Source organism: Poecilia reticulata, chromosome 23 (assembly GCF_904066995.2).
Source record: "Poecilia reticulata chromosome 23, P_reticulata-male-v2, whole genome shotgun sequence".
NCBI lineage: Eukaryota > Metazoa > Chordata > Actinopteri > Cyprinodontiformes > Poeciliidae > Poecilia > Poecilia reticulata.
Window position 1 is genome coordinate 16,621,490 of NC_088852.1, and position 27,113 is coordinate 16,648,602.

At 38.6% G+C, this 27,113-nt stretch overlaps 2 protein-coding genes across 7 annotated transcripts; one reads left to right on the plus strand and one right to left on the minus strand.

Moving 5' to 3' along the window:
- Nucleotides 1–985: 985 nt before the first annotated feature.
- Nucleotides 986–11,893, minus strand: rbm17 (RNA binding motif protein 17). 3 transcript variants are annotated; one of them, XM_008401445.3, is made up of 13 exons: nt 11,789–11,893; nt 10,263–10,411; nt 9,155–9,271; nt 8,906–9,072; nt 8,692–8,804; nt 8,040–8,090; nt 6,978–7,110; nt 6,746–6,897; nt 6,423–6,473; nt 4,544–4,620; nt 4,336–4,434; nt 4,177–4,249; nt 986–1,255 (listed from the first exon to the last, which is right to left on the minus strand). In XM_008401445.3, the coding sequence occupies exons 2-13, from the start codon at nt 10,383–10,385 to the stop codon at nt 1,152–1,154; spliced, it is 1,260 nt and encodes a 419-aa protein (XP_008399667.1). In that variant the 5' UTR covers nt 10,386–10,411; nt 11,789–11,893; the 3' UTR covers nt 986–1,151. The 3 variants fall into 3 exon arrangements, with proteins under 3 accessions (XP_008399667.1, XP_008399666.1, XP_081460043.1); XM_008401444.2 differs by lacking the exon at nt 11,789–11,893 and adding an exon at nt 10,771–10,868; XM_081603917.1 differs by lacking the exons at nt 6,423–6,473; nt 11,789–11,893 and adding an exon at nt 10,771–10,869.
- il15ra (interleukin 15 receptor subunit alpha) lies at nt 11,782–26,920 on the plus strand. Of its 4 annotated transcripts, none has more exons than XM_017302877.2 (7): nt 11,782–11,919; nt 14,454–14,648; nt 17,602–17,631; nt 21,062–21,139; nt 22,061–22,177; nt 24,316–24,403; nt 24,490–26,920. In XM_017302877.2, the coding sequence occupies exons 1-7, from the start codon at nt 11,841–11,843 to the stop codon at nt 24,557–24,559; spliced, it is 657 nt and encodes a 218-aa protein (XP_017158366.2). In that variant the 5' UTR covers nt 11,782–11,840; the 3' UTR covers nt 24,560–26,920. The 4 variants fall into 4 exon arrangements, with proteins under 4 accessions (XP_017158366.2, XP_017158367.2, XP_081460044.1 ...); XM_017302878.2 differs by having other exon boundaries at nt 24,319–24,403; XM_081603918.1 differs by lacking the exon at nt 22,061–22,177.
- Nucleotides 26,921–27,113: the final 193 nt, after the last annotated feature.

A 27,113-nucleotide genomic window follows, 5' to 3' on the forward strand; every position in this document is an offset into this window, starting at 1 on the left:
TAAACAAAACCGCTGCTTGTCAGTGGACTAATCTGTGAGATGAAGATGACACTGTTGTCATTGGTCTCAACCAAGACAGACATGCAGACAGGATTGATTGGTGCAGAACCACGTTACTTAACCTGCTCAAGACAGGGGAGACGATGGTAGACCTTGAGAGAACTCTCTCTCTCTCCTCTTGCTATCCTCAATAACAGAGTGTCTACTATGAATCACTTCAGGTTCCCAGGAATCTATGATGCCTCTCACAGAAGGTCTTAACTCATACATAACCATGTTTTTAATCGTTGGGATGCATATTTGCACTATTTCAACCTCATCTTCCTCATCTATAAAAGCACTGTACATCTGCATATTTTGAAGAAATAAAATGTCCACAAACTTAAGAGTTAATTCTGATATTAGCCTACACAGAAAGGTTTTATTTAAGAGAACTTGGGATTCTACAAGTCTGGTAGTGAACTGCAACACATTAAATATCTTTAATCTCAGTTCATGATTTAACGAGGTCAGGGGGGATTGCTTTCACAAGGATGATTTAGACAGCCCCCAGCCCAATTTAAAAAACACCATCACAAACATTTAGTTGTGACACAGCAAAAATGAAGAAATCAGAAAGGGCACTGTACCTTTTTGTGTTCATATGCAATCATTTCCTTGTTACCCATATTTCCTTGACCTTTGAACCATGCCATATAAATGAAAAGATGAAATCCTTTAAATGGGTCCTCCTTCACATTTCTGTTTCATCATCCAACCCTGTGGGACGTCTTCTCTGGCTCACTTACATAAGCTCTGAATGAGGCTGAGGCTGAGGCTGCGTTCACTGTCCTAGTCCCCTTCCTATAATCTAGCGACGCTAAGTTAGGACTCCTGGACCCCAGCGGGACGCTAAAAACTCAGGAAAGGAGTATTATGTCAGAAACTAGGCCTCCGTGGCGCTTACAGGATGAAAACACAGAGGAAGGAATCCACACCCAAAAGATTGGTTTACACCTTTTATTTTGTATTGGCATAAAGGTACTTAATAATCACAAGAAAACACGAGATGACAGAATCATTATTACTACACATACATTGTTGTTTATAAAAGAAAAACATATGTACAGGTGGGGAGGTTGCTGTCGCCTCACAGGCTCAGCTGGCAGACATCACACCTGCTCCCCGAGATCCAAAACACGAAACTTGTCTAGATTGTAGAAGCAGGCCTTGACGACTCGACCCCCGAAATAACGTCCATTTAGATCCACAACGGCTGCAGAGGAAGAGGAGGTCAAAGGTCAAACGGGATCATCAATATTTTTTAGAATCATCATGCCTTTAAACTTCTGCCCTGGTTTAATGTTACATCACTACAGGGCCTCGCTTTAGTACTCACATGTCATGACCACAAACCTCAATGTATTCTGCTACGACTTGATGAAATGCTGCAGTACAATGTAGTACATAAGTGTACGGAGAATGAATTCTTTAAAATAGCAATATGAAAAAGATCGGCCGATTACCAATCACATACAATTTATGAAATTGGAACATGTTTATCAGCGCGCCCCCACTTTTAAAGGTTCCTACCAGCTGTGCACAGCAACAGCTCAGACTGGGTTCAGTTTTCAAGTCCTACCACATATTCTCCGCTAGGTTAAGTTTCAGACTTTGACTAGGCCATTCTAACGCATTATAACAACTTAATTTTATTCAAATAATTCGAGTGGAACGCTGGGTTTATGTTTAAGGTTGATGTCCTAATGGAAGCAGAATATCCTGTCTGAGGTGGTTTGTAGTTTTTCTCCAGATTTCTTGTCTATGCTAAAGAAAAATGTCCCCAAAGCATGATACATGATACAAATGGAAACACACAGTTTCCATTTGTATCAAAAAATATTGAAAAGCACGCGTTGTTTTCCTGCCACTTCCAATTCTGCACTAGTTTTGTGTGGGCGTACATAAAATCCCACTAAAATACCAGGAAGTTTCTGTGGCTGTGGATTCATTGTTATAATCCCTGCTATTTAAAAGCCCATCGTTTAAACGCAGGACTATTTAAAACCATTTGTCACACTTTAACCCGTTCGAAGAATCTGGTAAAAACGGAACCGCTTTGTTTCTTCCCAGAATAAGGGTTTTATTTTTTTTTACCAAAACACACACGTTGTCTAGGATGTGACGGCGTGTGTCATGCAAGAAGGAGTGACAGGGTGGCACACCCTCAACAAGGACAGCAGCCATTTCTGAAAGTCCACACACAGAAACGGGTCCCGTCCATTTACTTGGAAAGACATTCAGCAGAACCGCTTGTTGCAGAATCACCACTGCATAGCAACAGCAGCGTGAAGACAACCGGACGCACGCTAAGACTTCCTGTGAGACAGCAGGCTGAGTTTAACGCTGAATGTTGTCACATCCTGACTTGTTTAGAAGCACAAAAGCAGAACACAGTGAAGCAGAAATGTGCTTAAAGCAGACTAAAACTAATTTTAACAAAGCTGAAAAAATTTACTTTAAAAAATGGCTCCACAAATTTACTTTTGGAAAAAGCTGATTAATTTTACAAAAAAGCAGCATAAATCTACTTTAAAAATTTTTTTGCATGAACTTACTTTTTTTTTAAAGCGGTGTTTATTTACTTTTAAAAGACAGACCAAAAATACTTAAAAAAACACAATAAATTTACTTTTAAAAAAGAAAAGCTGAATAAATCAGCTAAACATAGCAGCACAAATTTACTTAAAAATTGGCATAAAGTTGCATAAATTTACCTTAAAAAAGTAGAATAAATTAACTTTAAGACAAAAGCTGAATAAATTGACTAAAAAAGCAACTTCAATTTACCTTAAAAAATAGCTCCATAAATTTATACATAAAAAAGCAACACAAATTTTCCTTAAAAAAAAAAAAAAAGCAGAATAAATTTACAAAAAGAAAAAGAAAGGCATAAGTTTACTGATGATGAGAATCTGGAATTATTTCTGACCTCTAGGAGAGGTCAGAAATAGAAGGGGGTTGAAGTCATTAAAGCATTTGATAAGATTTGAAACTGTTTACCCAGAGCACAGAAATATGAGGGTTATCTAAAATGAACAAAACAAGAAGCTTGTTAGATTCTCTTGTTTCTTTCACTTCTAATCCATCCAATCAAAATGAGAGAAGAATAAAACACTGCAGACAGGTTCATACTTCTGATTTCCAGCAGTTCCTGGAGTCTGATGAAACTTATTTCCAACAAGAAATTAGTCAATAGTTTCCTATTTACAGAGTTTTTTTTTTCATATTTGATTTTGAATTTCGAGAGCTGGTGTCAGTTTTTGAGACTGGTGAACTCTGGTCTGCCTGAAAACCTCGGTCTCGGTTCGGTTGAAGTGAACTCTGGTGTGGTTCCAATGTGAACGCCAATCAGACAGGAGACCGCTACAAAAGCAGGAAGTGGACTACAGCGCAAGGCACTCTGGGTAAATGCAACCAAAACAAACGCTCGAGATTAATGAGAGAAATGTCTTGTGGTCTTTTACCAGAAACAGAAGAGGAATCCTGCAACCCCTAAAATCTGACGCCACTCTATTTTTGTTTACATTTCCTGAAGAAGGAAGTTGCGCTCAGTGTTTTCTTCAGAGGTTTTTGAAGGGTTTGATTTATTTGACGCAGTGCAGTGTGAAAGGGAACCACAGCAGCTGAAAATGGATCAAACGTCACAGTTTTGGTCCCAAATCTAGCCGAGTCCACCGGACCACCATGTGTGAAAACTTTAGACTCTCTGGACTGGAATACTGTTAATTGCTCGTCTTGTAAAATGAAAGTTGTTAGAAACTACATAAAAAAACACAAACTGAACTCAAACTGAACCTGGGTAATGAGTAGATTTTTTTTTCTCCGCCCATCTCAACCCATCTTCTCGGTGTAACCCGTTCTTTGAGAGCGCGTCCCGCTTTCTGGGAGCTGTGATGTAAGCGCGGTTCTGCCGTAGGGAGTCATGACATAACACCGCAGGGAGTCGAGTCTCACCTTGATTCCGATCTGGGACGACCCAATTAAGAGTGGGACACACTATCGTCCCCCGTTATCGGAGCGGTTACACAACGGCGAAAAGAAAGCGAGGCCATTACGTAAAAAAAAAAAAAGAAAAAGAGAAAAGTTCGCCTTGGGTTAAACAAACGAGGAGAAAAACGGCGGGTAAACCCTGACCTTTGATGGCCGACTCCACCCGCTCAAATTCTAGGAATATCCTGACGGCTTCATCATCGAGAACGTCGGCGATCTGTGAAGGAGAGCAACCTTGTTTAGTGTCTTTTATATTTTTGAAATCACTTTGGATGAACTCTTGTCGAGGTTTATTCTCCACACCTCAAAAATGACACATTTCACCACTTTGCCATATTTCTCGCACTCCTCTTTCGTCTCCCCCTCCAAGTCTTCGTCCACTTCTCCTCGACCCACCATGTTCTGCGAAATCGCAACACATTTTAGGTTTCTGCTTTTTTTCTTGTTTGTTTGTTTTTTATAAAGTACATCTTGTGGGAAACAAAAAAAAACTAGAAAAACACAAACGTACCCTGAGCAGAACCACTTTGGTCGGGTTTTTCAGGATCTCCGTCAAGGGATTGGCCTCCGACTTCTTGGAAGGATCTGCTGATGGGCCAGAAAGGCATAACAAGACAACATTTACAGACGTGATAAAGATGTTTACTCAGGTCGTGAAACTATTCGAGCTGACGTTGGGTGTACTTTTCTGATACGCCGGTTGGAAAAACGAGAGGTTTTATTGTCTCGCAGCACGGCTGAGGAACGACTGACTGGGTCATTCAGCCGCGCTGCGGTTGGTGTTCCAGGAAACGCAGGAAAGGGATAAATGTCTGATGAAAACACTAAACAGAGCTGAACATTTGATCTGTCGGGAGACGCCAAAAGTTCACTTGGTTTCAGAACAATTCTCCAGTTTCAGGTTTATACGTCTTTTAAGAGTTTTCCTTTTTTTTTTATTGCTTTACATTAACTGATAGTAACTACAGGAGAAAATGAATAGAAATGGGAAATGGAAGCTGATATCAAAGTGAAAAATCTGATCTTTTCTCCTCATCAATGAACGAATCATACTGACCGGCTGACCACAACGCTCTTTACTGTTGTGCCTCAAAGCATGACTAATGGTTTTATGGCAACTAGAAATAAAGGAATAAAATGGCATGCAGACACATGTGACGTCTGCTGTCCAATCAGCTCACAGATCTGCTTTTAGACGTATGAAAGATGAATGAATGAGGCTTTTGTTCATTAGATAGAGGTTAGCCACATTTAAAGTAGGTAAAATACTATTTACACCGTTTCTAAAATAATAAAGCAGTTTTTTTATTAGAATTTAAATATGTCTATTATTTTGATTCTGATCCATGACCATGAACAATAAAATAGAGTAAACAGAGTAGCAGTTTTCTTTCACCCAGCAGCATAAGTTGTACACCACCATGGGGAACTCCAGGATTTTTACCCTGGCATCTGATGAAGGGATTTGAAATGGTAGGAACGGTATGTGCTGGAAGGCCTCACAGCTTCATCTTCACCAAAGGCTATTTCTGACTTAGCTTTATAAATTCTGCTTGAAACTGTGCGAGGAGCTCCTGTTTCTTAGCCCCAACGCCAGATGAGAAAAGCCAGTCAGAATGATCAGCAGGAGGATTTATGCATTAGACTGGTGATAAACCTGTAAGAAGGCATAGCAGTGTTTCTAATTGATCGTCCTGGCCTCCTAGCAACAAAATCGCTAAGACGGCAACAGAGGAGTTACTGTTGTTAGCCGCCCGGTGGGCAGGTCTTGTCATGGTAAATTAGAAGGGGACATGAGCTGCGTTCGCAAAACATCACTTATCGCAATCGTTTTTGAGACAATTTATCGTCTAGCAAAGTTTGTTGTCGCGACAGGTCTACTTGTGATTAACATATTTCAGGCACACTTACTTAAAAAAAAGGAATTTATGACATTTAAGACTTAAGTACATAAATTTGAGGTCTTTTTAAGGATGTTGTCGGCCTGCTGGTTAATCAGTACACACCTACCATGAGACATGACGATCTGGCACAAAACTATTTGAAAAAGACAAAAGACACAATGGCAAAACATAACATGCTGTATAGATTAAAGGTGTAAATATGGTTAGCAAACTAAAATACATGAAAAATAAGGGGCAAAATAAGAATAAGAATGAGGTTTTCATAGAGGTTTTTAGGAAACATGCATCACTAGAACAAACCTTGTTCTGCATTTAACTTCAAAATTTAGCAAAACAACATTCTAAAAAAAAAATTAAAAAAAATCAGTTCATGATAGTAGAACTGGAAGCACTAACACACATGCAGACGCACTTTTAAAAAAGCTAGACATAAAACCAGACAGAGCGTTCCACACACAAGAGTAGGACAATAGGATGGAGGCCAACCTGCAGAGCCTCCGCTGGAAGGATCAGCAGCCCCCGACTGGCTCGACCCTGCTGCTCAGTCGCACCAGCACACACACACACACACACGCATACAAAATAAAACACATGCACACAGAGTCACTGTAAAACATCCACCTGCTGCAGAATGACACCGTCTTACTCGCTGCGGCAGCTAAAAGGTGAAAGACAGCATCAGTGATGAAGACTTTAACATCAAGAAGCAAATGGAGACAGAGAAGCAGAATTAGCCGTTCATGCTGCCGATGGATAAAAACTACACCGAGCTAACAGTGGAAACATTTTACTGTGAATTAGAGACGTACGTTTTTCTGCAGCGTCCCCGATGATGATCTTCCCCCCCCTCTTGCTGGTCTTCTCCACAGACAGCGCCGTGCTCAGGCCTTGCTCATGCTTGCCGAGGCCCTGGCCTTCTTTGAAGCCGTACTTCTGCATGATCTTATGGGCCACCGTACCGCTGTGGGGGAGAACACTCGTCACATGGGGGCTTCTTATCCTGAAGCTACCGAACTGAGAGGAAGAGGCTGGAGGACTGACCCCATGTTGGCCAGGAAGGAGCTGGTGGGGGCGGGCGGCGAGCGCGGCCGCTCCGAGTCCTCGTACATGGGAGGAGGGATGGCGGCCTTGGCGCCTCTGCCGGGACGACCTTCGTCTTCGTACGGAGACGGGCCTGCAGGACAGAACACAACCACTGCTGCTGGAAACGGGGACTGGACAATACTGCCCTCTGCTGGATTCTAACTGGTTTAAAGTCTCCTCTTCCACATTTTAAAGGATTCACCATTTAAATTCTAACGCATTGATTTGATGGATTAAACTGTCCGTGTTACATTAGGGAAATGTTCAAACTCTGAAAAATGATGCCTCTTACAGGGTTCATGACATTGTTTTGGTAAAAGGTCTTCCAGAATCAGCCAAGAGCAAAATAAAAAGAAGAAAAGAAGTAAATAAATAAAGGGTGAAAGAAAGAAAAGTAAAATAAAAGAACGAAATAAAAAAATACAAAAAGGAACAATCCATGTTCTTGTGTCCAAGAAGAAAGGACACAAGTAAGTAAGGAAGAGAATGAAGGATACAAGGAAAAAACGTGAGGGAACAAGAAAAGTAGGAAGGTTTAGAGAAAAGGGGAAGAAGAAGAAGAAGAAGACCACAAAGTGTGGAAGTACAGAGTTTTTTTCATAGTCTTATATTCTGATTCCATACTGATCCAGATCTGGAAGGTGGATGGAAGCTTTTCCAGACGGCACAGGAACTCTGAACCTCACAATAACAATCTGGTTGTCGGGATGTTACAGAAGGTCACAGACCAACACCAGGCCGTCCATCACTTATGAAGCACATTTGGAAAATGTTAGTTTCCAAACACTTTGAAAATAAATTCCTAAAAATCGGCAACTTCCAGAGCAAATTTCTCATAACAATAATTCATCTGTAAACGGCCATAACTAATCATCGTTTTGTTTTTTAAACCCTGCATGGTTCTCCATCTCCTTCCCCTCCGTTCTCTCCTCTGTATCTCTACAGCTCACAGCGACACAAACAGGAGCCAGAGGGGTGTGAATGGTTCAGGAAGGCGCTGCCAGGAGTCGCCACATTTACCGTCTCTGTCCACGAGCGACGAAGGAGGGGCAATGGCTGCTCCGCCCATACCTGGAAACCATGGAAACAACCCGTCACTTCCTGTTCTCACATCAAAAACACTCGGGATGACTTCAGTAATCATTGTCTAGGCTGCAGTGACACTTGGTGGCGCAATGTGAAAATCAGGCAGAAAACAGTTCATATGTGGCAAATTGAATATCATCAAAAAATGTATTCAATGAAAAAAAATTACATTTAAATTTAAACCAATTGGATAAATTCATACACAATATAATGTAGTTCAAATGTTTATCTTGGACATCTTTTTGATGCATTAAACACATTATTCTGCCCTAAAGTCTGAAATGAACTTTTCTTCACAATTGTCTCAAGAATGCAGTTCTCGAGGGGAAGGGCTGCTCTCCAACACTGACGCTCAGAAACTGAAACTCTGAGGAGAGGCTGCAGAGCTAGGTCCACTCAGGTGTTTTGCCCAGCTGGTTGCCATGGAGATGAACTAATTTCTCTAACATGCATGATGAGGGAATAACATTATAACATGATTTAAAGCTCAAAAAGGTTAGTTTTACATAATAGTGCCTCTTTAAGGGGAGCTTCTTGCTCCTTATTGGTCGATAAACTACATATCCCCGTGGCAACAAGTACTCACTTCGTTTCCTCCACTCTTTCTCGTACTCTTCCTCCTCATCCGAGTCTTCTTCTGTTGCCGGGAAACGAGAGAATCCGCTGGGAGCGCCGCCTTCGTGTCTCTCTTTCCTCCTCCTGAAACACACCAGGTTTCAGGATTTGGATTCCAGACTTTCAGATTACATTTTAAAGTTTTAAAAAGTAAAAAAAAAAAAAAAAAAAAAAACTTCACTCACTTTTCCCTCTCTTCGATCTCCTTCTGTCGCTCCTGCTCCCTCTTGCGCTGCATCTCTTCCCGGTGGCGCTTCATCACCTTCTCATAGTCGTTGGGGAACATGGGGTCGTACTCGTCTGCCAGCGGGATCAGAACGTCCCCGGAGGAGAATCCGCTGGGAACCGCATCCTGAAGGAAACCAGATCCAATTAAAAAAAACAAAACAAGACAAAAAAACATTCTAGGGACTCTGCTGGAGCGCGAGACGGACCTTGAGTCCAACGGCAGCGTGTGGAGGAGTGTCTGTGCTGAGCCGGTCGTCACTGGAACCTCCTCTCTTCAGATCGATAACAGGAGCCAGAACGGTGGTCTGCTTCATCCGCTGAGTCTGGAACACAAACATAACCTTTATCAAACATATAATTATTTTAGTATTTTTGACACTATTCAGACTTGCGTGATTCTTCTACACATTTGACTGAAACCGAGCAGGACAGTTTTCACTTTGTCCTGCCCTCCACAATCCAGAGTTCCAGTTGTTAAATCCCTGAGGGAAGTTAAATGCTGCTGATGGCTGTGGGCAGGAATGATCTCCTGCAGCAGTCTGTATCACAGCGGTTCTCTGACTGAAGACGCCTTGTTGTTGTGTAACAATCTCATGATGACGGTTCTCAGAGTTGCTGGTTATTATTAGAGCTGCAGCTAACGATTACTTCAGTAATCGATTATTCTGACAATTAGTCGGACAAAAAATTTGAGACATTCTTGCTGATTTTTTTCTTAACCATTTAAGCCTTTTTACACAATATTAGAAACACATTAAAAGATGCAAATGAGTAAATAATTTACTTGTTAAATAAGAAAATAAAAATTAGCTGACAAGAGTTTCTGTAATCCATAAATCGCAATGAATCCGATTAATCGTTTCAGTTTTAGTTATTATTTTATTCAGTTTCTTTAGATGTAAACTTGTGAATTATGCTTCTATCTTAATCTCTGGTTCCGGCTATTTTTTTTATTTGTGAAAATCAGCGATTTCTTTTCAGAACCTTTTGGACAATTCATTTGGCCGCATTTCCAACATGGTTTAAAACTAAACTATCAGGCCACACCTGATTTTCAAATATGTGCTTTTATAACGGATCCTAATAGGTTGAGACTTCAGCAGCTATCAAAGTAAAAATTTAGTCTCTAGTCTATATAAAATCCCAGGTTTAGTTCTCTGATTAGGCAGATCTTGCTTTTGCTTGAGCAGTTGTGTCCATGTTGTAAACCATGCATTCTGGGAAATGTATGCGCCTCTCCTAGTTGTTAACAAAACACCGGAGCTGTTGCACTAGTCCCTGCTCTGCACCCTTCCTGGCAGCATGGTGAGCCACCTTAGCCTGGGTCAGGGCCGCTTTCTTCACTTTCAGCTGAGACTGGAGCAGCTTGAAGTTCTTGGACCAGCCTTCGGTCTTGGTGTCGCTTGCACCGACACCGAGATCATCGTACAGCGACATGCTGCCCCGGTCGGTGCTGCCGCTTCCTGCAAACACACAATCACACACACACAGGATTGGGCTTTCATTCAGACTCAGAGGCTTCGGTTTTTGTTATAAACACCGGTAACACCAACTAATGAACCAAGCTAGCACGCAGGTAGCATAGCTAGCTCACATCAAAAACAACAGCAGTTTAAATTGCCTGATATGTTAGCAAAGCTGACTGAATGATTGTTACAGTTTGCCAACATACGCTAAGGCTAATATCACTGCTGATTTGTATTCTCTTGGAGAAAATACGGGCAAAAATATATAATTATAAGAATTCGTTTTCAAAGTTCTTATAATACAACCATACGGATATCTAAATTAGACATAAAAGGCTTTAGCACATTTGCTTTACCTCCTTCCCTCGGTGTAGCTTGCAAGACGGAAGCAGCGGAAGAACAAGTCAAAAATAGAAGTTACGTAACAATGTTGAGCGCCGCCTAGCGATGGGAGGATTTAATAGCTTTATTTTTTATTTTATTTCTTTTACTTTATTTGTCGACGTAAGCTTATTATTATTATTATTATTATTATTTTTATTATTATTATTATTATTATTATTATTATTATTATTATTATTATTATTATTATTATTATTATTATCGCAAAATGTTTCTGTTTCTTTTTAATTCTGCAATAAAGGTGGCTGACTTGACTCGAGAACACCAGCAGGTGGCATAACCTACCAAAAAGATAGTCGTTCGGACTCTGGAGACTTCTCACGGGATGAGAAATGTGGCCTCACTTCTTGGACTTTGATCGTCATCAGATATACATTCATCTGACTGTAAGACTTTGAACCACTGAGCTACATTACTGTCTTTCTTTTTTCTCAACACATGAAATGCAATAATTGTAGTGCATGTCCAGGAGACATCTCCAGTGGCTTTTACAGCACAGATTGTTGTTATGGCTTCTGCTTGTACATCTCTTTTAATTACACTTTTTCCTTCCACTCAACTTTCTTTTCTGTTAAAAAGGAACTGTGACGTTCGCCCGTGTACACCAAAACATGACCATAAAAAAGAAAAAGAAAAAGAAAAGCAAAACTAACCGAAATGAAATGTTTGAAATGATTCTTATTGCATGTGTGTCATGAATCTATGTTATACACTAGTTTCAATTTTGCAATTAAATCACTAAAATAATAATGACTGTTTGATTATTCATTGAGTTACATCCTAAACTTGCACTTGCACTTTTCCGAAAACAACAAAAAAACTACAAATATGGCGTCGATCAAATCAAGCCAGAAGTGCGCTCCGACTTTATTGACGATGCGTAACTGAAAGTCGATGAGTGTGAAAGTGAAAGCGTGACAGCAGCGAGCCCCGCGGTGGTGGCAGGAGATCCCTCCCTGACGATGGTCTTACCGGGTGACGGCTTCCACGGGGAACATGCTGTAGAACCGCACCGCGCTGGCAGATGGATCCAGACCGATTCCCCACTTCTGTCTGCGTCCTGATGGTGTGTCTTCTCGGAACGACGCGGCTCTCCAGCGTCGGTAGGGACACAACGATCTCGTCTATATTTACACTGACATCTATGCCTACGGTTAAATCCAGGCTATTTTTGAAATACATTTGTTTTGTTTGTTTTTTTTTTTGTTGTTTTTTTTTTCCGTGGTTAAATATTGTTTTGTTATTTACTTTCTCTATACGAGGTGGAGCAGTGGTTTCAAGCGTCAGTGTAAAATTACAAAACAAAAAGCACAGCAAGTTCTTTACGTGCAACAGTGTTTTTGAAAAGAAAAAAACAACTAAATTAAGCTAATAACAAATGTATTTGGTTATTAAACAGGTTTGAATGTGTAAATTGACTAATTTTAAGGTTTTGCAGCAAACAAAATATTCTGATATGACTAGAATTTGATCCAAAATGTTATATGAAATTATATTTTATAGAAAAAAGACAGCATTTTTAAGGGGTTTTTTGGAACATCTATGAATCACTAAATCTAGAAATGTATTAAGAAAACATATTGCTTTATTAGTGTTCTGTTTATCTGAGGAATAAGCTACTTCCTCTTTGCGGTTTACTTGTGCTGAAGGCAATTTAGCGTATGATCCATCCTTTTCTGATCTACTGGACCAAATCATCATTAACTATTGAGGTCAATACATGATAAATCTGCTTTAACATCGGTATTGACTGATATTAATAAACAATGTTTGTTTCAGCCTTAAAACAAACATTATATTTTATGCAACAGTGTCAAAAGAGTACAGGGAAACATATATAACATACAGAATATGAGCTATAAAAGCAAAATCAAGATCGGATATTGATATCGGTGCAAACTGTCATATTGGTGCACTCTAGTTCAGATTGTCTTAGATATTAGAATTATTAGACAATAAATAAGTTAATGTAAATCAGTTTGCCAAGCTGTAATTTCCCCAAATGTCCCGGTTGCACCTTGCCTGAAGTGGCACCGAGACAGACAGGACGTGGAAGGTGACCTTATGTCCACCCCATCTGGCCTCAGGTTGACTGACGGTGCCCAGCAACACGTCAAAACTCTGAAAAACCTCAACAGAACTGGAGACAATCCCTGACTGTACGTGCAAAAAAATCCAACTGAGAGGGTGAAAAGTGTTGTTGTTTCAACTGGCGCTCATTGGCTCCCTGCTAACGATGCCCTGGGCGTTTCCCAATATCTAAAGCTGCCACTGATAACCTTACAGTCACGGTTGTAAAGTTCTTCAATTTTATGTTTCAGGATGTAATGGTTTGTTTTTTCTTCTTTCTGTTAAGCTCTAAAGTTACGTAATGTAAGCTTGTTTGCAGAAAACAATCCACAGCATTGTCAGCTGTCTTTTTCTAACGAAGTCAGTTGTGTAAAGCGTTGATTTTAGAAGCACATGCGGCAACCGTAACTTCAAAGTAACCGTTTTCTGTCTACAGTCATCAATCTCTGTTGTTACAGAATTTTGGTCAACCTTAATTTAATTATAAAGTTCATTTCATATTTTCATTTCTGATGAATAGCCTAATTTGAGCTGTCAGACAGATCAGATAACATCACAGTAAAATGTAAAATATGCTGGTGGTTAACTTAATGACATGCCCATTTAGCTGCTATGTTTTCACCAAACATGGCTTTGTGAAAACCAGGCTTTCTTAAAAACTAATTGTTCTACTGCGACTTCGACATGTGGCATGCTAACGTGCTAAAGGTTCTGAGGTTTTTTGTATTTATTTTGTTTTTTTGTTCTCAACATTGCTAAATCTGACAATAGGAAAAAAATCTTAACTTAGTAAGTAAACCTAAATCCTCACTCTCATCCGCCCACCACACCTAGTAGTTGGTGTGAACATCTCAGCGTCTGGTCTCAGCTTGTTAAAGCTGTTTCATTCAGACACAACTCTGTAAATCTGAATCATTTCTCTTCGCATCCCTTCCAAAAATGTGATACGTGTATCAACCATCTGGTCATGGACTTTAGCATTCGACATGCTAACTGTCACCTGTCCAGTTTGAGATGTAGTTTTTTGTTGTTGTTTTTTTTAATAGGAGTTTTACATTCTGTGGTCTTCCATGCTACTTGTTGGTTATTTTTTTCTAGCTGTGCTGTCTTGAACTCTAACTTTTAACAAACTAACTGAAGTTTGCCGGGTTTAAGGTGCAGCTCTTTTGTTGTTTTGTCATTTCTTTCACCATTGGGCCCCCACTCCTCGCTCTTATAGCTCTTTCCAGATTGTTAAACTGTTACTACTGCTTCTCCAGCATCATTGCTGATATCTTTTCTTCTTGGTGTTCATGTAAGCTCCAGAGCCACAAACTATCAAAATGGCTCCCATAGAGGTACTCACATTATCTTAATGATCTATGAATGAACAGCATTTGGGGTAGATTTCAATAACTGTAGAACTGGCTTGAGACCTGAATGACTTTTACATTCTGACGTGTGAAACCGGAACTGAAAAGAGCACCGAGTTACATTTTATCCTTCCTGGAGAAAGAGGATGTGAAAATCAAGCCATGGCGTGACATTAGCCTTCATGTTATTTTCCATGTCTGTATTTCTCTTCCAGGCCACTGTGCATGTCCAGAAATTCCCAGAAGAAATTTTACTTTGCAACCAGAAGCGGGAAACTGCTTCAATGTTAGCTACAGATATCGCTACACGTGCATTCCTGGTTACGTGAGGAGGGCCGGAACATCAAATCTCATCAAGTGCAGTAATCATTTGCAGTGGACCACTACCAAAGTTCCACTGGAGTGTATACGTAAGAGCTTTTTCTTTCTCTTCCAACGTTTAACAATGAAACTTTATCAAGTTACCGTCGTGAGGCGTTGGGTTTCGGAGAGTTTCAGAAATAGAAACTCAACTAGGACATGTTTTATGGGTTGGTGCCCTCCTATCCAGGAATACTAAATCAGAGTTTTGTTGTGAGGTGGCACGTGTAAGCTGAGAAACCATTTTTGAAGGGTGAAACTGGAGAAACTACTCTGAATCCCAGGGAACGCAGCACATGCATGTCTACACATGGAACTGGTGGGAAGAGATTCTGGCCTGCAGCTTCTTGGGTTGTTACAACTGCTGACATATCAGAACTGAAGACGACATGAGAGCAATGTTTTACATGCCTCAAAATGAAGTAAAATTACAGTCTAATACAAGGATTTGTTGGAAGCCAAGTGGATGGGAAGTAATTGGGTCTAAATCATCCTGTGCATGGGAAGCACACAGGAGGATTTAAGTGCCTTTGTAGATAGAAAACAACAACAACTTGGAAGTGTCTGAGTTTGAAAAGTCAAAAAATTGAGAGAGAAAACTGAAATTTTGAAATCACACAAATTTCCTAGAAAAATCGTGAACGTTTGAGTTTCGAAAGCTTAAAAATTTTGAGTTTTGAAACTCAATAATGTCCATTTTTTTTCCAAGAAAATTTCTGACCATATCAGAAAAAAAATGAACACCTAAGTTTTTTCTGCAATATTTCTGAGATAAGTCTCAAAATTTCAGAGGTTTCAGCGGAAATGTGCTCCTTTTTGTTCCATCTGCGACGCCGTTGTAGAAACCAAAACGGCTGAGAAAAAAGCAACAAGAAATTAAATCCAAATGATGTTAAGCAAAGTTGTGTAAGGTAAGCAAAAGCCAATATGGAACCAATAAAAACTTTAAGAAGTGAAATGAAAGGAACACAAAACTCTCACTCAGCCTGTAAACCATGACAGGACCAGCTGCTAGTCTGAGCTGGAAATAAACACTGACCCAGAGAAACCAGTTAACACAGCAGAGTGTTTATCAGTCACGGTTCAAGACTTTTGAGGATCGTTCCAAAGGCTTGTATCAGCATTTCTGACATATTGGAATAACTTCTGCTAACAGGAGTTTTACACACACTGTGAGCAGGAATTTAAAACATTCCCTGCTGATAGTAAGAGATCCGACTGCGATGAGAGTTGCGCTCTTTCTGTTGCAATTACACCATTTTCTGTCAACTACAACACCAACAGCTGAAAGAACTCCAACTTTTCCCATCCATACATCAAAGAATGATTTTGCTTTTTAGACACATTTCTGGTTAGGAAAAACATTCACGGTGAAATGTATGCTGCAGCAGGAACACATGTTGCTTTTCTGCATGAAATACAAATAATTAGATGGTATTATAATGTTTTTTGTCATATCTGTGCATTATTTGAGGTTTATCAAGTCAAGTTTATTTGTTTAGCATATTTCAGCAACAAGTAAGTTCAACGTGCTTTACAGCATAAGAACATATTTCAACAACCAATTATGAGACATTACATTTTGTCAAATGCCACCATCAAAATCATCAAGCAGATATACATTGAGAAATGTTCCAGTTATCATGATTCAAAGGCAGCTCTAAGCAGGCGGGTTTTCACCCTTCATTTAAAGGAACTCAGTGTTTTGACAGTTCTGCAGTTTTCTGGAAGTTTGTTCCAGATTAGTGGAGCATAAAAACTGAATGCTTCTCCTTATCAGGAGTATCTTATTTTTCCCATGCATAATTATGCATGGGTAGCTGCTTATTCTAAGCCTATTCTAACGTCTTACCTGCCAAACACAGCTCCTTAATTATTATAAATACAAATGAGTCGCTCCCAAAAGATAACAGCTTGTCCAGGAAACAGGTCAAGACCAGTGAAGTTCTATTATTTTTAAACAGATGATGCATTTTCTAGTTCATCCAAATGCTACTTTATGAACCTTTAAAGTGTCGTCACATTTGCCTTCGGCAGTTATTTACACAAAATTATAGAGGAGTTACATAGACAGTGGCGGTTGGAGGTGGTACGCCATAAATTATCATCCTATGCGAAACATGCACCGAGTATGAAACATGTAAAGAGTGACTGTAAAGAAATAAAATAACGTTCACTTAATATTGTTGCTTTTTACTCTAGTGTCAGATCTAGCAGCTATTCTCTGTAGGAACATTTGACATGTGTCTTTTCTGTATGTTTCACACAGGAACATTATAGGGGGCGCACCACTTTCTTTTTACCTACTTTTCCTGCTTAAGTAATAGCTGATTGCTTTGTGAATATGCAAACATGGTAATTCAGTTGGAATTATTTTTTATTTCTATAGCACCAATTCACAACAAATCTTAATGTTGTGAATTGACTTTTTACAAAAGAAGTCATTGCAATTAGTAATTGCTTTATTTTGAGCCACATAAAATAATGCATATTATAGACCATAATAGGAAAAAAAGGAAAAAAAATATATATACATATGCACTTATTGTCTTGTTTTAAGGACAAGACATTTAATTCACGCTTTATGTAATAATATGTTTAGACATAAGCAAGAATGCATTTAGCTGAAAGACATCAAGCATACATTTCAATTGATCCTCGTTAACAGTGTATTAACTTTAGTTCATTATGCAAATTAGTTTAAAAAGTGATCTATTTAAAGAAACAGAGCAGATGGCATCAAGTTGTTGATTTACTGTTTTAAAGATTCGTTAGAAAACTGGGAGCATAAACCACAGTGACGTTTCTGGGATTGGACCCCGTTAGCCGGCCTTTGTCTAGGACCCTCTTAGACTAGGTGTTTGCTTCACATGATCAAAATTCATGCTGAATGAAAACGTTAAAAAACGTATCTTCTACAGGTATGATGTTAACTGCTAATAAATGTTTAACAGAAACCCCCTTTTGACCTTGAAATTAATAAACACGCTTTTCTTGTTCCAGCTCATCCAGACTCGACTTCACACATTCCAGGTATTAAACTTTTTTTTTTTCTGTTGTTTAACATCAGAAAAAAAATGCAGCTTTATTTGATTTTAGTTAAAATTTAAAGACTTATTGAAATATATTTTAAATATAAGTGCATTGCAACAAGTGTTACAGATTCCCTGTTTGCTAAATGTAGATGCACTATGCTACCAAGGCAGTTTAACATATTGATATTGATGTATTGCTCCCTCACACTTTTAGTCTTTCATGTTATCTGTCACTGAAGAATGTTCATCATTCTGTTGCCTGCACCAGCTTGAATTACGCAGTACGTTGATACCAAAGGGTAAAAGGTGTGTTGGAACAGGGTCGAAAAGATTGAAGAAGCTGAGCGATTGTTTTCCAAGTTTGGATATTATTAGAAAATAGAAAGTTTCTTGAAAGAGAACTGAATACGTCCAGGAAAAGGTATACTCAGAGTTGTTTCAGAGCTGTTAAACCCTCTGTTCCTCTTATTGCAGTTTCTTAGGCTGGATCTGCGGTTCTTAAACAAGACCTGGTTGAACAACAATTTGCTGAACTTCCTATTTTTCTCAAAGTCTTTTAAAGAATCTGAATTGGAAAAGTGTGTTGTAGAATTTGAAAAAGGGCTGATCTGTGTTTGTATAGCTGACCAAAACATCAGTGGAAGAGTTCTTCACCACGCTGCTGAATCAGAAGCCAACTTGACCTTGTGTTGTTTCATGAGATGAGACCATAGAAAAAGAAATTAAACGAAACAAGTTTTTGTGTTTTGTACTCAGATGTTCTGAATGCTGATGGAAAAATCTGGAAGTTTTAGTCTGGAAGTATGGAGTTCTGAATCTTTGATTCAGAAAACTTAAAGGAGCTCTGAAGTTGGGAAGTTGCATTTAGACTTTTACCTAAATATGAATGGGTTGTGTTTTTCATATTTTGTTTAGGTTTGCAAATTTAGATTGCTGTTAAATTAGTTTAATAAAACATGACATCATTCAATAGTTGATAAGTTACTCAAGTCAAAAAACTGTATAATAATAATAATAATAATAATAATAATAATAATAATAATAATAATAATAATAATGTGAAAACTGTGTTGAATTTGGACATTTTGTAGGAATAGTTGCGTATCTTCTGCATACAGTGAAATTTAGTGATTGGGTTTTATCTTGTTTTTTCTTCCTCTTGATTTTTTTTTCATTATTTTTATGACCTGCTGTATTAACTGATAAGCTCTGAAGTTGATGGATGAACTATTAAATTATTCTGTTTCAGATGGTTCAAGTTTCACAACTGCGCCACCAAAGGCGTAGGATCAATGTGTACCATTGAAAGAACATGAATATTATTTTTGGTTTTTGCTGCGAATCCAAGGCGGATTGCTTTACAAATACATTTTGTTTATGTATCAACCTCTAAACCCGTATCCCTGTAGTTTATACTTAATCAGATTGCTATTTCATAACTGTAAACATAAAGTAGGTTTTTTAAATAGTTCTGTAAACCAAACGCTTTACAGCCAGTGTAGGATTAAGATTGGTCAGGCTTTACTTCTCCAGTTCTCGAGTTTATATCCGCCTAAATTTCATTCTTGAAATTAACATATGAAATAAGTTTTAGACTGTAACAGTATTTGTAGGCATGGTTACATTAGTAACAACAACATTTAATTTCCCTTTGGTAAAAAGTATTTTTGAATTGAATTGAACTTAATTAAGTCAAAAGTTTAAAAAAATTTTCAATTGTGGTGAGTGTTGTAACTTTTTGCTGCTGCTTGTTTTGATAAAGCAGCAGACACAAGACACAGGCCTGCTAAAGAAAATGAAACGTTAGGTTATGTTTTCGTGCCAGCACGTGTTCTGCAGTAGTACTTTTATCGATATGTGATTCGAGTATGTGCATAAACATATTTGTTAGGGGGCAGTACTACATGTTTTTAGGCGACAGGCTGAAACATGTTAGGATGTGGGCTACAATAAATAAAGATTCTAAATGTTGTAATTTCAGCTTGAAGCTCTAACCTTAACAAGTTTTGTTTCTTTTCTCTGTACCTTTGATGTGTTTTCCTGAACTCCTCTTGATTAAATTAAAATGAAACAATTTTTTTGACTGATCTGGGTTCAGTTAGTCTGATGGAGTTGTTCTGATGAAATCTTTATAATGTGGTGAAGTCTGGTTCCATTTTAGCAGTGCGTATTAGCTTGAATTGCTGTGAATGATGAAGTTTAGCATCTTCTAAAACTGAGGAAGTGGAAAACATAACTATGAATTTCCATTAACTGTGTACAAACTTGCGTGTTCTTTAACTGGGTCAGTTAAATCTACATTTACTCCAACTAATATAACCAGTGTCAGGTGCCAGCAAAAAAAAAAGCATTTTTCCCTTTACAGACTTTTTCTAGTTTTTTGTTTTTTCTGTTTGTTAGACTTAAATATAAGTCTAACAAATGTAAATTAAAGAAGAGATGAGTAAATGTGTAAATTCAATTTCAACTGACTTTTTCATTGGTTATGGGGAAGAAAAAGCTACCCCCTCCAGCCTGGCCCTATGTGGAAACATAATTACTCCCCTTGTCAAGTCATGACGTTAGGGTAAGAGAACCGGTTTTTGGTGTTTTTGATTCATTTTCCTCCAGGCATCATTACTGATAAACCTGTAGTATCAAAAACATCACAGAACAAGAACCAGTCTGATGAGACAGCCTTAAAATTGTCATAGTCGAATTGACTTTGTGTTTCCCTTTTTTAATTTTGCTTCCGACTCATATTTAATTTTACTCCTGTGTTTTGGGTTATTAGTGTTACTTTTACCTCAGTGCCTCAATTTCTTGGTCTTCAATAGTTGTTTCCTATCCGCTCATTCACTCACCCATGTCATCCTCTAATCATCGTCCCCGGTATAAATACACCTCAGTTCAGTTACTCCTTCTCAGACCCTCTGTTATCTTTCATTTAGGTAGATTTCCTGATCCGGTCCGCTCGTTTTACTGTGTTTCTCCACTTTGCTCCTCCCGTATCGTCTCTGTATCTGAGTCCCCAACAACACCAAGACATGACAGCAGCCCTGATCTGAAAGTTCCAAAACATTTGAGAAGCAAAGCCATCGACATCCATCAGTCTGGGAGCATTTGCAGAGAAAATCTGTGGTGTGATTTGAAGCATCCCGTTCATACTAGAAGCCCTCAAATGGGACTGAGAAGGGGGAATACTCAGCCACAATGTGTCCGACTCATCAAATTCTTAGAAATTACGCAACTGGTTGTAAAAAGTTAATGAATGAGTAAAACCATCATCTGAACATGCGCCAGGTCTCATTGCGATTTGTTTTTGCAAAATTTTTTTACTGTTGCCCCTCCCGTTAAAAGAAGCAAACAGAAATACTTAAATGACAGCTGGAAGAGAGTTGGTATTGCTAAAAAAATAACAGATGGTTACTTCTTTTTCTATTTTGCAGGAACTACCACCAGCCATCCGACTGGAAGAACCACTACTGAAACTACAAGCTCAGCTAATATGGAGCAAAGTACATCAGGTAAGAAACAGGGAATCCTATCATCGACAGCTGCTTTTGTCCAATCAATCAATCAATCAATCAATCAATCAATCAATCAATCAATCAATCAATCAATCAATCAATCAATCAATCAATCAATCAATCAATCAATCAATCAATCAATCAATCAATCATTATTTGTGGCGCACCTAAAGGGACCAAAGAGCTGCACAGGTACATAAACGTCTTTAAGTGACCAAAAAAGCACTATAAAAATATTGTGTAATTTTTTTATTATTCTAAATGAAAACATGAACTATAAGACACAAACACCTACAATAAAACAGTTTGTCATTAGGGGGCACCGATTGTAGTTTGCTGGTCGATCCCCAATCTTTATAAAACCTGATCTGATGTTTCTTGACCAATACGGGCCAACACCTGCATTGGGGCCCTAATACACTGTCAATGTTTCATTCCAAGCTGTATTAGATAATGACGCGTCTGACTGTTTAAGTATTAAAAAGCCGACAAAATTAAAGTCTTGTCATCTCAGTATGAGTGTTTTCTCAGTAGTTATCCTGTTATGTACATTTAAAGAGACGCTCTTTGGTTGGTATTAGTTCTTAACTTCTGGTTAGTTAGGTTGTCATGCCATAATCACATATCTACAGTATTTAAGATTTTGGTTTCCTTTTTTAGAGTAATTTTGTTAGAACTTTGCACCTGAGAAGGTCTGAGTTACTAGAGTGCCAAACCCTAAGGAATAGCTTTAAATGCTGTCGTACAACTTACATTAGAAGTTTATTAAAAATATGAATTCTGAGTCCTGACAAAGATGTGTAGGTTTAGAATACAACTTTGCATGAAAGAATATACTGGTTTCATTGAGGTTTCTTTTATTTTCAGATGTGACATTTTTTTATAATTAATGTGGCAAAATAATCTTTTTGTGTGTAGGAACTGAAAACACAACCACAGTGGTTTCCTATGAAACTCAGAACTCCACATACTCACCAAGTAACCATAGCATCGAAAACAGCTCTATAAAAGAAACCCACACAGAAACCTACACAGGTAATTCTATATCCCGACTTTCTGGAAAAATCTGGCTTGATGCTGGCTACAGTTATTGACACCTGTGGTAAAGATGTGTAAACGGTCTTAAAATAAATTAATCTGGCTCATTTGTCCATATCTCCATCAAATGTGGGAAATACCAAGGAGAAGGTCTGTCGCCAACTGGTGGTGTACATAGGTCTGAACCCCCTCAGCTAAATAATCAGCAAGACTGGCTATGGATACCAACTTAGAAGTAGGCCAACCTCTTCTACATGGACTGAGTTGAGCTGTATGCTAAGAGTGAGAGAGACATTGATTCACTGGTTCACACCACCAGTATACAGCAGGGACATCAGAATACCATTTGGGCTGGAGAAATGTGGCCACATGGTGACTAAAATGAGGGTCAGATAATCCACAGAGAGGGAATTGCACCTCCAGAAAGAAGAATAGTAAATGTTGAGGAAAATAAAGCGTTGGAATACCTGCAATGAGTAAGGTGAGTTCTGGGAATTCTGCTCAATGACAAGAAGAAGGTCTGGGAAGTTGACAGCTGTGTCTAATCAGATACCCTGCTAGGGTAATAAATTGATCAAGCACACAAGCTTCTTACCATTCATGGTGGATTCCACCCCAGATCCAGTATCCACAAGCTGTAAGCACACAGAAGTCTCATGAGCATCAGAGATTAAATATCCAAGCTCCCAGAGTACCATCAGGATGATGGCGCCAAGGGATGAAGTACTCGGACAATAGAAAATGGAAGAGAAGGAGGTGAAGGAACCATCATGGGAGGATAAACCCCTTCATGGAACTGGACCGTACCTCCAACAGACAACTTAAGTGGCCAATATCAGCAAATCCTACCAATGGCTGGAGAGGGTTGGACTGAAGACATGAGCAGACTTTGAGCACCAGAGCAATAGAAGCAGAGAACCATACCAGGTAAGACATGGATTTAATCGATTCAGACCAGATTTGTTAGCATTTGCAGATCCTGTGTGGATCTTCCCAGTGTTTTGGGACCGACTCAGGCATGATTACAAGCCGGTGGTTTGATTGGCAGCAGACTGCATTTGTTGACTGGCCTGTAGCGTGACATCATTGGATGAATGAAAGTGGTACTTGCAAACCACCATTTTCTTTTTTAAAGGCTGCCCAAATTGAGAAAGACAATTTGTGCACACATGTTCCTCAATTTGGCTAGAACCAAACCAGACATTAATCGGCTAGAGGGAGACTTAACAATGGAGAAGGAACTGAAGTAGCTGCTATACTGCACAGAAACATCTGTGCAAAGTACAAACTGGAGACGCCTACATCAGCGTGGAATGACCGAGTTAAGATCTAATAGGATTTCTACATTCTAATGAACCAAGTGGCAGGGCTTCATGTCTTTTGTGTACAAAACTTTTAATACTTGTGCTTGCATTTTCAGTTTGAAAGCTGGACTTCATGTCTGTCTTCTCAAAACTTGTAATTACTGAACTCAAAACTTCTGCTCTCTCTCAAATACTCACTGTGCTTTCTCAACCCGTTCTCCTCACCCTCAAAACTTGTCTCTGCTCGCTTGGCTTGAGACGAAGAGCCACTCGCCCCTCCCGGGAAGTCAAGGGTGGGTGAGAGAGCAACCATCTGGCCTATAGAGAAGCATCTAATTGTTGTGGAGACTTGGTTGCTGCATCTTGTCTGATTACCTAACAGCCAGCCATGTGTGGTGGCAGGATGAGCTCTAATCCAGCTGGGTGGCCTGTGTGTGACATAACACTTAATGCTAGGTCATTGTTGTTCATTATTGGAAACAAAAGGCTGGAGATTGCTCAACAGAAGTTCCCACAAACTTTGATCAACTCAAAAAAAAAGAAACTTTTCTTCACAAAGAATAAATGTACTCAAATGCATTTGACGATTTCTGAAAAATTGAGTGCAACTTTATGGTGCTGCAGTTTATTTTAAGGCTTGTTCCACATCTTTATCAGGGGGCAGAACAACATTATGGTTTCAATAAATGTCATTTAATGTCAAAAAAGTCTATAATTCAGAATCCATTACTTTGCAAAAATCAACATGATAATTTTTCCACTATAACAATAAGGTTGATAGAACAAGTATTTTAGCTGAGTATGTTTGTTTCTCTCTCTGTTTCCTGTTAGCAACAGACGCCAAAGCAATTGGCGTCAGTTTATCTGTGGTGATCCTATTGGTTTCCATGAGTGGCATCATCTTTGTACTATATCGAAGGTAAGCTGGAAAATAAGCACTGCTATTAAACAGAGAGCTCAAAGATTTGTGCTGACAAAAAGTCCCTTTTTGTTTTTCTTCCGTAGGAGAAAAAGACAGAGTCCCCCTCAGGAAACAGAGGAGATGGAGCGAATGAACAACCCCTCCGTGTTGTAAAATTTGTACAGAGTTTTTCAGAGGAACTACAAAAAAAGAGGAAGGAAGAACGAGCAGCCTGTATTTAAAAATGAATGTAGCCACTGTGATATCACCCTCATGTTTGTGAAATGCTGTGTTGAAGCCTGGAATCTGCCATCTTGTCACTTTATTTAAACAAAGAGGGCAGATTCCCTGTAAATATTTTATCTTTAGCTAAGATTTATTCAACATATTCTGCTGGATGTTAAATCTCCAAAAGGATTAGAGGAGACTGGAATAATTTGAGCCAAATGGTAAGTTGAGTCATCAGTTGTTTCTAGGAAACTTTAAAAAAAAAAAAAAACCATTGATCATGTGACCAAATATGAGGAAGGCATTCTTTAATGAAGTTTATGACTGTAAGAACGTCATGAAGAAGTGACTACACCTTTATTTCCCTTTACCTGCCGACGTTAAAATTACTCTAATCACTCCAGGGTGGAGCCGTAGCGTCGGCGCTAACGCCTTAATAAGCGGGATAAAAACAGTTTTTCCCACCTGAAAGTGAATTTAGTCTATCATAAGTTTCATAAAAATTGTGTTTAGACCAAAGCAAATATTTTTAATTTAGATTTTTACATCATTTGAGCAACAATATGAAGTCATAAATCAAAGACAATTTCAGATCAAGTTCAAATGCTAGCTTTGGGGTAGCATTTCAACTGCTGGTTGAGATGCTACCATCAAACCACGAATTTGAAAAAAGGATTCAGTTCTAGTGCCTTTTTTTGCTCCAAATTTTAATGTTCACTTTCCAAGCACGCTTGAAAGCATTCTGTTTTCTTTTCTTTCTTTCTTTCTTTCTTTCTTTCTTTCTTTCTTTCTTTCTTTCTTTCTTTCTTTCTTTCTTTCTTTCTTTCTTTCTTTCTTTCTTTCTTTCTACTAAACAGCACGTTATCTATTGTATCCATTGAATTGTGTACAACAACTACAGCCTAACTTATCCTGCACCTATGCTTGTTTTACCTCACACACAGGGTAAGTTGAGTCATGAGAACTTTAAAAAAAATTAATTCTATAATATCTAAATATTTTACACTAGATCCGATTATTTTAAGGGATGCATAACATCTTTAAATATATGTAAATATATAGGTTAAAGCTAATATATATGCCTTGATGTATTAGCTAAACATGAAAAATGTCTCTTCTTACCCCAGTCACTCCAAAGTACACAAATCAAAACCATAACTACCCATTAGAACTGCATTATCTTCTTATAGGAAAAAATGTTAAGTTTGATTGTTTATGTGAGTGACAAATAGTAGATGGTTTTATGCAATGTTCAAACATAGGATCTCAATCCGTGTGACTTTAGCGATATAAAAGAAACTTTGATGCTGCTAATCCATCTGGCCAGCCAGAGACAGCCCAAGATCATATGGGGCCCTGAGCAGAATTTGATTTGGACCCCCTCTAATAAATAAACTTCATGGATTTTTTTGTTGTTAGGTTTTTATGAAGGGAACAAAATAATTTTCTCAACTCTCATGTTATTCACATCAAATTTATTGCATTGCACAAAAGGAAGTAAACTGTTATCTCACTGACCTGCAGGTACAGCGTGCATGAAATGTAACTCTTGCATAAAAACAGCAGTTGAGAGCTTCCCCACAGCATGACACCTCCACTGTCTTGTTTCACCACAATTTAAGAGAAATAAACTTCTATTTTGGTCTGGCTTTGTTATTAATGTGCGCTAAACACGTGAGTTCAAGTGTGTGTGGAGAAAGATGAAGGCAAACAACATGATTGAAATTTGAAGCAAAACAAAAAAATCACTGGCCCTTTAAATTGTCAGTGCCAAATTAAATTCCTAAAGTGAAATGAAATGTTGTCAAAACTCACATATCATCCAAATATCTTCAAAGAGTCATAGTGGATGGTGATGCAGTGGGTAAGGAAGGGTCTCCAATAGCAGTCAGTACTGCAGTGACTCAACAGCTCCCTTGTGCCTTAGGCCTCCTCTATGGCCAGCACAGTGCTTAATCGATGTATATTTTATAATGTTTAATGTCTTTTTTGATTTCAGTATTTTTATTCTTTTCAATCAAATCACTAATATCAATGGTGTGCTTTAGTAGGCATGCAGTTTCACTCTTGTAGCCTTAATCTTACGTGATGCCTCAAAACTACTTTGTTGTAATGTATCAGTGGGATGCACTCTTTAGAACACTTTAATTTGTTGTGACCCTGTACATATTCTTATCTATTACTAGACCTAAACATTCATGAAATATCAGAAAGTTGGCAATTATTTTGATATATTTGTTGTTTATGCTTTCTAGACTGTCATGTATTTTTGAAATTAACTGGATTTAATAAACAACAAAATATTTACTTCTCGTTATTATGGCATCCACCGCAGGGGCCCAACTCTGCGGTCGACCCCTGCAGAGTTAGGGTCGGTCTCAACTCTGCAGGGTCGGTCTCTTGCGATTTTTAGATCTATATGCACAGACTTAAATAATTAGGTCATAAAAACTAAAACTTTTGCATTCTGATGAGGCAATCCAACTATTAGTTTCAGGTG